The sequence below is a fragment of the Apiospora hydei genome (genome assembly GCF_038363865.1).
Source record: "Apiospora hydei strain CBS 114990 chromosome Unknown utg000007l_segment0_segment0, whole genome shotgun sequence".
Classification (NCBI taxonomy): Eukaryota; Fungi; Ascomycota; class Sordariomycetes; order Amphisphaeriales; family Apiosporaceae; genus Apiospora; species Apiospora hydei.
Window position 1 is genome coordinate 1,182,483 of NW_027117366.1, and position 13,370 is coordinate 1,195,852.

The following is a 13,370-nucleotide window of genomic DNA, read 5'->3' on the forward strand; positions in this document are numbered from 1 at the left end:
ACTCCCCACGGCCGTCTGAACTTGGTGGATAAGTGATTGTGAGAAGAAGATCAACATCATAATTAGCTAATACCATATATGCTTGCATTTCACCAAGTGGGTGGGGTAGCGAACGACTCTTATGACTGCTTAGATATAGTCCCGTACGGTAGTCCAACCCGGCCCCAATGGGCACCTGCGTGTAAATGTAACTATCTTGACAACACTTTGGATTTCATCTGCTGGAACTTGACATTGCACGCTCAGATCCCATCGTCAGGTCAGTCTGGAACCTCAACCATTTAATCTTGGGATATTGGGCTCACATCCTTCCAGGGAATTTCCGGGGCGGTCTTTTCAACCGATTTTTGACGCAGTGGCTTCCAGTATCACTCACGATATGTACTCCTTCCGAGTATAGACATCCGAGATGATTTCTGTTCCGCTGCTTAGGTAGAGGGTCTTCTTACCCTTCTTTCAGTTGAAGTTCCCAACCCAGCCGCTTGATCGGCGACTGCAACGTGGGCTGTATCTGCTCTTCGTCTTGGGCACTACCCTTTCCTGCCTGGCAATTCCACACCTGACGCCCCAAACGTCCTAGCAGTTTCCAATCTAGACGTCAAAGATCTTGTGGCTCAGCATGGACCCTCTTCTGTATCTCCTTCGCCTCTGACTCCCCCCATCCTGCCATACCGGGTCCACGCGACTTGTCAAGGTCAATGCAGCATCGTAACATGCTGCCCTGGCCATGGATTTGCAGTTGTTATCGATGCTTCCAGCTCACTCGCTTGGCCCGCGACATCGGCGCTGAGTGGGTTCCGGAGATCGGGCAGTTCATGGTGTCCACCCGTCACCCGGGTCTCGGGTAGCTCGACGGGCGGCCGCGTTTCGCTGTCGTCAAGTTCGGTGGGCAGCGGCGTCGGTATACAGTCTGAGTGAAGCTGGGGCTTGTCCGCAGCATCGTTCCCCCCATCATGCCGCCCGTTCGCCTTCCTCCGGCGTCGAGAAAGCAGGATAGCCGTCGTCAGGAGGAGGGCTGCGCCCGCTAGGGAGCCAAGTACGGGACCTGCTATCCATGCCTGGTTCCGGTGATCATTGGTTTCATGGTTGGGTGCAGTTTTGGGGGGATATCGGTGGTCCCAGTACTCGATCCCAGTATAAGAACAGTCGTGCGAGTCAAGACGACGGGGGTGGTGGGGATACTGCTACTGCTCAGTCCTGAGGTCGGCGTTGCTGCGCTGGAAGTAGAGCTGTTGGTGCCTACGACGATTGTAGAGTAGTAGGTGGTTATCGTCGTGGTTGAGTCCAGTTCTCTGTTGGTGACCATTGCGTCTGCGGCGATTTCAAATGCCATTAGAGAAAGTCCGCTGGTTGTAAATTTGGAGATGTGTAGGGTTTCTCGTATACCTCCGAAGTAGCAATGAAGGTGAGCAGAGTCGAAGCTAGGCTCACTTTGCACCTACGGGACAGAAGCGTCGACTTTGTTTTCGGTCTTCTTGGAGATCTATGTTTATCCTGAAGGGGTGCAGGGCTTCTGCATCGCGGAGTGCTACCCTGGCCTGCGGCCTCGCGACCGACAAGAAGAGTATTTATAGCAACGCCATTGCTTGTCTGGTTTGGCTATCAGTGCGTCGAATAGATGAAGCGGTGGCATTCCGTCTTCGGCCCCCTCGTTCAAGGATGTCTTGGCGCTGCTGTTTACTGATGGAGATATAAAGGTTGCATGCGGCTGGCCGCCCATCCCTGACAGACTGTTGTATGCGAAAAGAGGAACGCATCAGTTTATATACGAAAGAGCAAAGACGTTTTCGCGGACCGGACTGCAACTCAGTGCCTCGTAAGCCCGAGGGTATCAATCGCGTTGCACCATCATGAGCTTATGGCTCGCATGGCGTATTCAAACCCTATCAGGGAGCGTGATACGGCGGCTGCGAGGGAGCCTGTATTATTGTAATGTTAGTGTGTGGCCAAGTGCTATTGCCGTCATAAAGCAAGGCAGTGGAACAGCCCCTATTTCGTAAAGTCCTATCTCGTGAAGTAAAGCGTTCGATTTCATTATACCAAAGGTACATATGCTGGCTGCTGTGGCATCTTCCGATTGCGAAGGGAATTGTTATGCGCATATTTCATGCTATACACGGTCTCGTATATTGTACCGGGCTGGTGCTTGCAAGTCCCCAGATATACCTCTCTCTGTTCTTACTTATACACAGCTCTTAGCTACCGTATGGTCAGTGTCCCCTTCCCATCAGCTACCTTGTCCAGCGGCTGCTGTATCAAGCTGCCCTGACTGCTCCTGTGCTGTTGTGTTCGGTGCTTCCAGCTCGGCCGGATTCCGGATACCGGGCAGCTCATGAAGTTCGTTAGTCGCGCCAACAGTGTCCGTTTCAGGCAACTCGACGGGCGCCTTCTTCTCGCTGTTCTCGAGTTCTGGTTTGGGGACGCAATCTGAATGCAGTTGTGGTTTGTCCCCGTGTTCGTCATTTGCCCGAGCTCGTGCCTTTTTTCCTCTTCGGAGGAGGAAGATTGCCATAGCCACGATGAGGGCTACGCCGGCAACGGAGCCGATAACGGGCCCCGATACCCACGCCTGGCTTCGATTTCCTCCCCCACTGTCCAGGGAAGTAGATGTTGGTTGACCGCTGCCGATACTCGTCCCAGGTGAAATGGTTGTAGGAGTGGGATCGGCGGTAGTGGGGATGTTGCTGAGGCCCGAGGTCGTGGCTGTCACATTGGCAGTGAAGTTGGCGGGTATAGCAACCCTCGTTGTCTTGGTTTCGTAAAGCATTACGTTGCCAACCGGCGCGCTCAGAGTGACTGTCACCACCACACCAGTGATATCGCAGTAATCTAAATACTGGGCGACAGGTACCAGATACGTATTATTGGTACGAGGTTGGTTGCTGTGCTCTTCAGTACAAGCCATACATGTTACCAACAGCTGGTAAAAATCGCCGTCCGGTGCACAAAGAAGCGGGCCTTTTCCTATCCGTTGGGCATTGAGGTAGGCATTGTCTGTTCTCTAGCGATAAGTATGATATTCTGGAATTTGTTCACCATTGCAGTGTGGGATGCCTCACTGCAAATATCATAGCACATAGAGGGTGTCGATCCGTCTTGAGGTAGATTAGACATTGTGTTTGTTGCGGATTACAAACAGTTTAGGAGGTTCACTGTTTCTCTCCCCCGAGAAAGATTTAAAAGTTGAGAGAGTTGTCAGGCGCCGACTCGATATCCACGGACCAGGAGTCCCAGCCTTTTGTTCAGCGGCGTCGCAGTGTTCTCGTGAGGGCCCATGGCACGAGTTCGTCTGATTGGCTGTCTGCATGTCGAACAGCTGAAGTTACACCATTTTGCCTTCGAATTCTCCTCCTGCATTGTACCGTGGTTTCTGACCGAGTTGTTCAGCCCACCAGCTCAGGTTGTGTGTGTAAAGCGGCACTGTGCTCACATACACCATGAACAAGGTGACACAACCTTGCATTTGTACAACAACATATTGTCATATATTGGTGTTGACGAACATGCCCTCTCCGTTGAACCTCTTACAGGCTTCTGAGAAAGATCGTCACCCCGTTACCTCAGCCGGATTGCGGATTGATGGAGTGGGCGTGACATGATTGTGTTGTCTGCTTCCCACATCCTGGCGAAAGAGGTGCAGTGGCCTGGAAAACCCATGCATAAGCTTGTCTCAAAAGTGAGCGCCATCTTCGCTGCCGTTACCCTGGCACTAGACCTCGAGACAGCTCCAGATGGAATACCCATGTTGATTAGACATTGGCTGCGCTGGTACTGTTGAGTGAACACAGGCCCTGTTTCACGACTTGCTTGATTCACCTCTTCACCCACGCCAGGAAACCGCATTACAGCGTCTTTCGAGTATGTGCTATTGTTCTTATCCAGGTTTGGACTGGTATGTGTCGTACAGGCATTTATGCTAGCTCGCTCCTGTTCCCTATCACACCCATGCGCTCTCGATCACCTGCCGCCAGTTCATGAGGTGACCAACCATGGGCATTCGCTGTCGTATTCGTGTGACCATGATCATTATAATTCCCTGCCAACTCTGCATATGTCCTATCAACGGCCCGTTCGGGGGATGCGCCCCCTTTTCCCTCGAGCTCATGCGGCGTCGCCCTCGGGGCTATACTGTCCGAGTGTAACTGCGCTTTCTCCAGTTGCTGGGCCGCCAACTCGTGCTTCCACTGCGATGACTGCTGGTTTTCCTGTGTGTCGACCTCCGGTCCGGTATCCGGGGCGGTATTGTTGTTTCGCCCTTCGGCGTCGTCTTCCGTCCGACGCTTCTTCCTCCGCCGGTAATACATAACGAAGACGACGGAGAGGACGACGAGCGCGGTGCCTAATATCGCGCCCACGATGGGACCGGCGATCCACGCCCTGTCACCACCTGAGTTCGTGGCACCTGTAGCCCCGGGAGCGGGCGTCGAGGTAGGGCTCGGGCCCGGCGCTGGCGTGACGGTATCAGCCGGGTTCGTCTTCGCCGTTGCCGTGAAGTCATGCGCCAGGGTGATGTCCGTCGTGACTACGGTCGGCGTGACCGAACTTGTTGCGCCGCCCTCTGTGGAAGTGGCCGTTATGGTGTACACGACGTGCACGTCGCTGACATTGCAATAGCCGAGGTATGGGCCAAAGACCGGGTTGAGGTAACCCGGCGACGTCGTATTGTCCGCTGCGGCATTGGTGGACGGCGGCGGTCCCCATGAGCCCCATGGGCCCCAGCCGCCGCCGCCAGAATTGCCGTTCCCGTTGTGTGCGTTTTCCTCGCCGCAGGTCACGCATACCGTGTAATTCGTCAGGAACGGGCCATTGGGCACGCAGAGGGCGGGCACCTTGCCCATGTCATCCGACGTCATTCGGGCGATCACTGAGTATAGGGGCGTCGAGTCATTAGTCTTGACTATTCCAATAGAGCAGAGGAACTAACAGGTATAGGAAATACGGCAAAGACTCACTGCAGTTGCGGCAGAACCCAGGGGGCGGACGTCCGCCAGGAGGGCCCCATTGTCGAGGAGAAGGCCCGGCGGCGGCGGTGGCTTTCGACTTGATCCAGTTATGCAGGAGCCCCATGATGTGCTGACTGATACGTTTTTCCTTCCCGTCTTTTCTTCTTTTCCTTCTTCTGCGTCGTCAACGTGTTTATAGTCGTGATGTCGTTCAGGGGTAAGCCATAGTCGTGTAAGTCGAATGTTTGGAGGAAACGATCAATGAAAAACAGCGGTCAATCCATTCGGCCAGCGCAGTAGCGAAACTCATTAGTATATTACGCAGCCAGACTAGAGATGGGGGGACTTTGTGCCTTTTTCTTTGGTGCAGGCAATGGTATATCATATCTAGAGGTGCCTACCCCGACCCTTCTCATCCTTGCCACTTCCCAAAACCCCCAGGGGAACGCAATGCCCTGTCCAGATTTGGACAACTAAACAGCAGCTAAGCCCAATCTATTTCGAGGGAAGAAGGGCCGGAGTTACACCCAAGCTGTCACTTGTCAGTTTGTGCCAGGCCAGTGTAACCCCATCGCCGGCTGACTCAGACGGAAGGCTGGCAAAATGGCAGCTTGCGTAGGTAAGCTCTTTGGGATCTTCTTTCTCGCGCTATGCAAGAAGAGCCTGCGGGGAAGAGACAGGACACGAAGGCAAATCACAGCATCGGTAAGGCCAGATTTGCTGTTGCCGTTGCCCAGTCTGTCTCTCTGCTAGCCGTCTGTCATTGCTACTGCAGCTGCAGCAGCATTGCCACACCCATATTACTACTGCATGCCGAATGCTCAAACTCCTTTGCAGCATGGGACCGCCGTATATACCTTGGCAGCAACCTTCTTATTTGAGTGATGATGGGAGGCGGGTAAGGCCCTGGCGCTGCAGCCTCGATTGGTTCGCGGGTAGCATCCCTGTTCTACCCCAGAGTCAATGGTTCGCACTAGTAACGTTGTGTAGGTACTGCCGCTATATGGAAAACACAAGCTCAGACAGTGAACACCGAGATGCTAGAAGACTAAGGGGCGGGGAAAGGGAAAAGAAAAAGATCGCCATAGCTCATTCGGCCAAATCCGAATTGTATTGTTCGTGCTATCCAAGACACGGCCTTTTTAGCATCGGTGTTTTGATTATCCCTCGAGACTGACAGAAATGGACGCATGGGGGGGGGACGGAGGCCATGTTCGGGGGCTATGTAGCACCTATACTTGTAGAACAGACAGGGGGTTTGGGGGTTTGGGGGATTGAGCTGGACTCCGGTCCCGAACCTCGAGAAGCGAAGCGGCCGAGGGGAGACAGAACAACCATGAACATGATTCTCACATAGACCGCCTATAAGATTTGAGCCGCCGACCGAGTATCGATTAGCCGTTGCGAGACCTTTCGATGAGGTGATTGACTCTTCTGATTCAAAAGCAGAGAAAGGCTCTAGTCCAAGAAGAAGATTTCTCGAGATCAGCGTTCCCGTTTGGATAGGAAAGACCCCAAACATCAAAGCCCAAGTCAGATATCAATGTAACCGTTGGTAGGCTCCATGCAAGTGAGAGCCAAGAGCGTGAGCATGCACCGTTGCTGTATTGGATTTTCCAATACCACGTGTAAGCAATAAACTAATGCCCATATTGGGAAACCAGGGAATATGTAAAAATCTATAACCCGTTGTAACTCCGTCATAAGTCCGTGATATCATATCTACATCTAACAATGTAGTGCCAAAGTACCTCTGGAGTCTCGCTTCCTTAAACAAATAATGCCCGCTGAGTCGCTATGCAGATGCTAAAGAGAGAGAGAAAGGACTGTTCTCGTGACTTCATCACAAGAACCCAAACAGTGCAGCTGCTGCACCTTCTGCGCCATGGTCGTAGAAGACAAAGAGGCTTCACATACCAAACAGAGAGCGCAAATGAATTTGCTGCCGACCTACCATTCCCCTTCCCGCCTCTCTCTCTCTCGCCCACGAATGCCCTGCCAAGTGACAGTTGTATGGTACATCAGTGGGTAGTACGAGTGCGGGTGACCCGAGTCGGTATCCGACTGACTCGAGCTTCTTCCGCATCGATCTCATTCGCCGCAAACATCCCCCCGCCGCCCGTCCGCGTGCTCGCCGCCGGCGTCGCCGGCAGCGTCACCGTGCTAGTCGTGCTGGTAGTACTGGTCGTGCTGCTCTCCGCTGGCGAGTTGGGCAGCGGCCGCGCCTGCTTCTCTCGCGCGTCCTCCAACTCCTCGGGCCGCTCGTGCCCGCCCTTGTTCTTGCTCCTGCGCGTCTCGTCGCAGAGCTCGCCTTTGCTCTTCTCGGCGTGGATCTCGCCCTTATTCTTGTCGTGTCGCTTCGGATCGTCGCCCGAGAGGAACGCGCCCACCAGACCGGACTCGGCGTCCGCGTGCGGGTTGACGGTCCAGTACTCGAGCTTCCGCACGAGCACGTAGAAGCCCGTCGCCAGGCAGCTGCCCAGGAAGGGGCCCGCCCAGTAGATCCAGTGGTACGACGGGAACTCGCCCTTCACCACGCACGGCGCGAAGGAGCGCGCCGGGTTGAGGCCAGCGCCAGTGTAATAAGCGCCCCTGGAATTATGATGTCAGTCGCAAGTTAAGTGGGTGTAGGTTGATTGAGTTGTCACTTACATCATGACGCAGATGAATACAGCGAGTCCGATGCCCACGGGGGCAACGTAGGTAGCCCGGTGCTTCTCGGCCGCCAGCATAAAGATGGCAAAGACGACCTGGGCCGTCAGGAACATCTCAATGAACAAGCCCTGGGTGACCGACGTCCCGGCCGCCAGTTCGGTGCCGGCGGCGTTGCCGTTGGGCAAGAGCCCCCGGATGACGGCTGATGCAGCAATGGAGCCGAGGATCTGGCCGACGACGATGAGCAGGGCGCGGATGGGCCCCGTGGCGCGGATGAGCAGCATGGCGAAGGTGACGGCCGGGTTGAAGAGGCCGCCGCTGATGCGGAAGAAGACCCAGGCGTTGACGGCGATGGACATGCCCCAGGCGAGCGCGATGAACTGCAGCTTGGCCGGGTTCGCGGCGAGGTTGTAGCTCTTCTGCTCGCCGCTGCTGGGCGTGTTCACGACGGCCGTGCAGCCGAGCGCCGTCAGCATGTAGAAGAAGGTGCCGACGAACTCGGACAGCGAGGCCACGACGTTGTGCTGGATGCCGATGGGCATCCGGTCCCGGAACTGGTCGATGAGGTAGAGGCCGCCATTCCGGCTCTGGATCCGGCCGATGGGCGTACACTGGAGGCCGGGCTTGATTTCGGGTATTCTTAACTTCTGGTATAGGCGAGCCCACCAGCACTCCGGATTGTTGACCATGGGTGTGATTTCGTACTCGTTTGTATGATCGGTTCGTATCGATGTGTTAGACAAGCTGGAGTAGAAAACGGAACGGAATGATGGTGAATAGATATTAGATTACGTCGGATCGCTCCTTTCTGAATGCTAAGATAGTACTCAGGCCAGAAATAAGAACTGGAAGTCTTGGGATATCAGTTATATATGCAAAATGCAGCAGAGTAAGCCCCCGAAGTGACGGAGCAAACATCCCGTGAGTGTCACTCAGCTATCAGCGAACCCACCTCGCCATCTCTTGCACAGTGTATAATATGGGCCGTACCCAGTTATACAAGATCCAGCACTGCAACGCGGGATCTAGCACGCGCAGGATCAGCCCCTCGGATCAAACCAAATACCAAAGGCACCACTATACATTCAGATAGATGTTACCGCCATCTTCAATGGAGAGAAAGATCCTGTCTTTGGTGTCGCGGCCCAACGCCATGAGGCGAGATGGTGCAGACCCGAGGAGCTACGGACAGGCGAGGCCGGCAGCTGGACGGCGAGAAATCGGGTCAGATTGCGAGTTGGAAACAAAAAAGGCAAGTCGATATTGTTTGCATGCAGATCGTCGATGTGAAACATGAGAAGCGATTCTTGTTGCTGAACCGTGTAAGGCCATCCCAGATCAAACTTTTGTTGGATGATGTCACCCTGCGACGGAGGCTCACCCGCGACCCATAACGCTAGAAGGGGGGTGATTGAGGCTCAAGAAATAGTAGCACTCGTTAAGAGCCGAACACCAAAATTTTCCCAGAAACGGTCTGACAGTCCCACGGCCTCCACTTATAGGAGTTCTTCTCCGAGGAGCAGTAGTTTCTCCTGCTCTGTCGGTTCTTCGGTTCTTTGACCCTGACTGTCCGAACCAACATACAAGATATAGAGTCCCACCGAATAGGAGGAATTGTCCCGGTTAGTGGAGCTTGACGCCCGACATACAGCAAAGCCACTGCCATTTTTCAATGTGGCTTATTTGGTTCCCTGCGCACGACGATCATACCAGGCCCTTTCTCGGACTCAAGGCATGCGTGCATATTCAGTCTCCGGAGCAGGAATCAAGGCAAAAATACCTCGCGCCTCTTTGCACCGTGAAACTTCCACCTCTCGTCTTCGAATAGAGCCGATCGCAACTCTGGTCGCCCAGCGCAGCTTCTCTAGGGCTAGGGGCATATGCTGCCATGATATTTCGCCGAAAAGGGAAGGAAAAGGGGAGGGGAAAAAAAGAAAGAACAGCCATAAACAACAGCCTTACTGGGACGCTCACTCTAAATCTCCTCCAGGATGAGCCAATCGCTTGCCCTGGTCGTGGCACAAGATGCGAGGAGGGCTGATCTTACGGTTATACGGCGGTAACTCCGCCGTAAATCAAGTATAGATCCTGTAACATGACTGGGGTCACGTCTTTCCTCGCTGGCTCCGTCTCAGTTGCGGAGGTGTAATGTCTTTGCTCCCACCTTGAAACTTCCGCTTCTGTCCCCTTTCCCCGGATGATGTGCCAACACGTTGGGATACCGGTGGGGGCGACTCTCGCCGTGGAGAAATTGCATCATCATGGTTCTTCCGCATCACAACAAAGGCTACCTTCTCGATAGCAGTTGCACTGACGCCTAGGCGCTCGACCAGCTTCTGGGCGGATGAATTGAGATCTCGATACTCCTTTGCATTGTACTTGATGGGGCAAGGCTTGGCATCATGGCAAAGCCAGTAGTATGCTTCGTCCGAGAAGAAGACCACCCTGTCGGGATCATGGACAGATAAGAGCAATGACGCAGTGGCCGGTCCGATGCCCTTCAGTTTGGCGATGCCGTCGAGTGCCTTGGAGGCATCAGGGGCCTTCCAGTACGCGTTCATTGCGCCCGCAATAGTGTCGGCGACGACGTCCTTGTCATTTGAGCTGACGAGCTTCATCAGGGTCGGGCGGAACTTTCCATGACGTCTATCAACGCCGATCAGTCATATGCGGTTGATGAGTTGGATGCAGCCTGTACTGACAACTTCCACTCCACGAGCGACTTGACATCGTCGTGCTGCATGGCACGCTGTGGCTTTTCTGAGCCGAACAGCTTCACGGCCGTCTCATAACGGAACTCGTCCAGCTCGGCAAGGGTCTGTTGTCCTGGTTTGGCTGCATACGATTAATACTTATGCACGTAGTGAGAAATGACATGGGAGCTTCTAGGTACTCACTGGGTTTAGCACTGGATAGCGACTCGAGTAGACCCTCGTACTCGCTCAGTAACAGGCCAAACTGATCAGCTGAGATGTTCTCGCAGAGCAAGGCATTTTGCACCATGATATTGAGCCGCGGCGAAGTCTATCGGAATAACATGCACTGGTGAAACTTTTTGGACTGGAATCAAGGAATGCTTGCGAGACGGATGGCAATGGCAATGACATGGTGGTACACACCTTAGCTCGTTCAGTCAATTGAGGCTTGACCGCGGATTGGACTGCTGCTTGCTGCTCACCAGCCTCAAGCAGGCGCAGCAAATGTCGGCGAATAAGATCCGTGCGCTGACAGCGCTTTGAACCCCACCCAACGGTCCAGACCTGACGATCTCCCGGACGAGGAAGCGCTGAAATGGATTTTATTAGAAGGGGACTTCTTCAAAGCCGGTGAGAAAAAATCCCATCCCTTCTCCCTTTCGATCGACCAACGCCAGCATCTCCGACTTCAGTCCCTCGATCCAACAACTTGCTACCACTTCTCGCCACGAGACACCACAAGTGATCTACGCCTTCCCCATATTTCCACAAGATTTATCTACCTTAACCTACAAGATGGGTAACGTACGTTCCATTTGGCGGGGCATTCGCTTGCGACAGCTGAAGATGAGAACTTTTCGCTGACACCCCGCTGTATAGGGAGCCAAGGCACAGCAGAAGCGTGAGCGCAACGCCAAGGACGGCAAGGGCGTGGCCAAGTCGCAGCTCAAGGTCGTAAGTGCTCCTTTTTATAGAGTGCTGGAGTTTACCAGGTTCGGAACATGTGCTAATTGAACATCTCCCGCCCCCGTCTACAGAACCAACAGGCCATGGATATCCAGTGCGTGATCTGCAAGTCGACCTTCCTCAAGACGACTCGCGCCCCTCAGTACGTTTGACCACTATATTACTTATCACCCGAAAGACCCTGTTTAGCGAAGAAAGAAGAAGTAGATGTACTGACTTGCCTGCCCACACACTACAGGCTCACCGAGCACGCCGCCAACAAGCACAGCAAAACCCTCCCCGACTGCTTCCCCAGCTACGAGGCGAAATAGAGAAATGGCCGCGACGATGCGCGCGCTTACATGACTGAGTAGTCTGTGTTTGGAGGACGGTGCAATGTTGGGGGGACTATGCAGTCACACACCTTGCGCGCAAGAAAAACGAACTGACATAGCGAATGGCGTATACCAGGGGCTGCCTTTTAGAGCAGGTCATCAATCACTTGACGAGGCTACGAAATACATGATTTTTCCCAAATGGCACACCGAGACTGCATGTCTCAGCCCTGATGACCCCTGCCAAGCAATGTGTATGAAGAAATTTCGGCATCCCGAAGAAGAAGGGTCGCCTAGAACAAGTATCAGGCCGTATGACTTTCTCACCTGGCATTGTGCGTTTTTCGTTGGACTTGGGTCCTACAGCACCCGGGCGCAAGAGGCTTGTCTTGATTCTATACCGCTCCTGTACAGCCAGCACTTTTTAGTGCGCCTCCACTGCCGCCGTAGTAGGATTGTTAGTCGCATGTGATTGACCCTGAGATGCTGTTGCCTCATCGGCCCCTTTCCCCACAACACCCGTGCCCTCGTTCTTCTCCCTAGCCTCCCTAGCCTGCTGCTCCCGGATGTCCTGCAATATGTCCGGGTACCACCGCTCGCCCACGTCGGGGTGGCTCTTGACGCGGTTCCGCAGCGTGGCCTCGCCAAGCGTCTTCGCGACGCCGCCCCCGCGGAACGTGAACTCGACGTCGTCCAGCCTACCACCGCCGTTCGCCTCCAGCACCTCGCGCCGCTGGTCCCGGACGTCCTGCGGGACCGTCCCGACGCCGACGGTCTCGAGGTCCGCGAACGTCGCGTCGCCCCGCACCCCCTGGAAGAAGGGGATGCTGTAGCGCGCGCCCGCGCCCGCGGCGGGCGACAGCACGCGGTGCGTCGTCGAGCAGCACACGCCCTGCGTCAGGGCTTCGAGCCCTTGCCCGATGGCGACGACGAGCGTGCCCTCGAGGGGCGGGCAGTCGATCCACTGCCCGCGCATGTTCTGCACCTGGAGCCCGCGGTGCGCGCTCGCCTGCAGCAGGTACGACGACAGCATCGAGTCCTTGTGGGGGCCGACGCCCTGGCCCTGCTGCGCGCCGCTCCCGGGACCGGAGGGAAGGCCCAGCTCCGCGACGTCCGGGTACTTGACGATCTTGAGCTTGTGCTGCTGCCGCGGCCCGTCAAAGTACTTGTCGAAGGCGTCGGGCGGCAGGCCCACGGCCTCGGCGATGAGCGACGTGAACTGCACACTCACGGCGCCCATGCGGGACATGTACTCGATGAAGACGGGACGGAAGTCCGGGAGCACGGATTCCGACGGCCACTGGTTCGGCGCCAGCAGGTTGTGGTGGCGCGGCGCGTCCGGGCCCGGCACCGGGTGCTCCGTGGACAGGTCGATCTGCTCCCGGTGGTCGATCTGGCCTGCCGTGATCTCCGCCGACAGCTGCGAGTAGCCCAGAAACGAGGGGGCGTTCTTCATCTCGATCTTCAGTCTGTGTGGGTGGCGGTAAGTGAGTGTTGGGTGCATATATCGGAATAGAGAAACAAGTTGTAACCGTCTGAGGCAGTGACTACGAAAAGAAAGGGGGCAAAGTGCCTACTTTTCCTCTGTCGGGATGTCGAAGAACGACCTGCCCTCCTTGATGACCCGGGCAAAGAGCTCGTCGGAGATGCCGACGTTCTTCAGATACAAGAAGCCGACCTCCATCAGAGCGTGACGCAAATCGGCCAGGAAACCCGGCTTGGTCGCCGGGTCCCTCGCGAGGGCCAGGTCTAAGATTGGTATCTCGGTGAACGACATTTGTTTGTTTGTTCAACGG

The 13,370-nt window shown here is 55.1% G+C and overlaps 7 protein-coding genes across 7 annotated transcripts; 1 reads left to right on the forward strand and 6 right to left on the reverse strand.

Moving 5' to 3' along the window:
* Positions 1-764: 764 nt before the first annotated feature.
* Positions 765-1,306, reverse strand: PG997_009439 (uncharacterized protein; the record flags this gene model as incomplete). The annotated part of the gene is made up of 2 exons (XM_066813754.1): positions 765-1,181; positions 1,244-1,306. Coding segments are annotated over 2 exons (480 nt in total), but the record flags the coding sequence as incomplete, so codon positions are not given.
* A 921-nt stretch (positions 1,307-2,227) lies between these two features.
* Positions 2,228-2,767, reverse strand: PG997_009440 (uncharacterized protein; the record flags this gene model as incomplete). The annotated part of the gene is made up of 1 exon (XM_066813755.1): positions 2,228-2,767. The coding sequence occupies one exon, from the start codon at positions 2,765-2,767 to the stop codon at positions 2,228-2,230; it is 540 nt and encodes a 179-aa protein (XP_066665717.1).
* A 1,144-nt stretch (positions 2,768-3,911) lies between these two features.
* Positions 3,912-4,853, reverse strand: PG997_009441 (uncharacterized protein; the record flags this gene model as incomplete). The annotated part of the gene is made up of 1 exon (XM_066813756.1): positions 3,912-4,853. The coding sequence occupies one exon, from the start codon at positions 4,851-4,853 to the stop codon at positions 3,912-3,914; it is 942 nt and encodes a 313-aa protein (XP_066665718.1).
* A 2,111-nt stretch (positions 4,854-6,964) lies between these two features.
* On the reverse strand, positions 6,965-8,287 carry PG997_009442 (aquaporin-like protein; the record flags this gene model as incomplete). Its single annotated transcript, XM_066813757.1, has 2 exons — positions 6,965-7,535; positions 7,596-8,287. 2 exons carry the CDS (start codon positions 8,285-8,287, stop codon positions 6,965-6,967), a joined length of 1,263 nt encoding a protein of 420 aa, XP_066665719.1.
* A 1,416-nt stretch (positions 8,288-9,703) lies between these two features.
* Positions 9,704-10,601, reverse strand: PG997_009443 (uncharacterized protein; the record flags this gene model as incomplete). Its single annotated transcript, XM_066813758.1, has 3 exons — positions 9,704-10,244; positions 10,301-10,433; positions 10,496-10,601. The coding sequence occupies 3 exons, from the start codon at positions 10,599-10,601 to the stop codon at positions 9,704-9,706; spliced, it is 780 nt and encodes a 259-aa protein (XP_066665720.1).
* Positions 10,602-11,089: 488 nt separating this feature from the next.
* Positions 11,090-11,577, forward strand: PG997_009444 (uncharacterized protein; the record flags this gene model as incomplete). The annotated part of the gene is made up of 4 exons (XM_066813759.1): positions 11,090-11,098; positions 11,174-11,248; positions 11,332-11,402; positions 11,499-11,577. The coding sequence occupies 4 exons, from the start codon at positions 11,090-11,092 to the stop codon at positions 11,569-11,571; spliced, it is 228 nt and encodes a 75-aa protein (XP_066665721.1). The 3' UTR covers positions 11,572-11,577.
* Positions 11,578-11,998: 421 nt separating this feature from the next.
* Positions 11,999-13,351, reverse strand: PG997_009445 (uncharacterized protein; the record flags this gene model as incomplete). Its single annotated transcript, XM_066813760.1, has 2 exons — positions 11,999-13,043; positions 13,152-13,351. 2 exons carry the CDS (start codon positions 13,349-13,351, stop codon positions 11,999-12,001), a joined length of 1,245 nt encoding a protein of 414 aa, XP_066665722.1.
* Between the last annotated feature and the right edge of the window lie 19 nt (positions 13,352-13,370).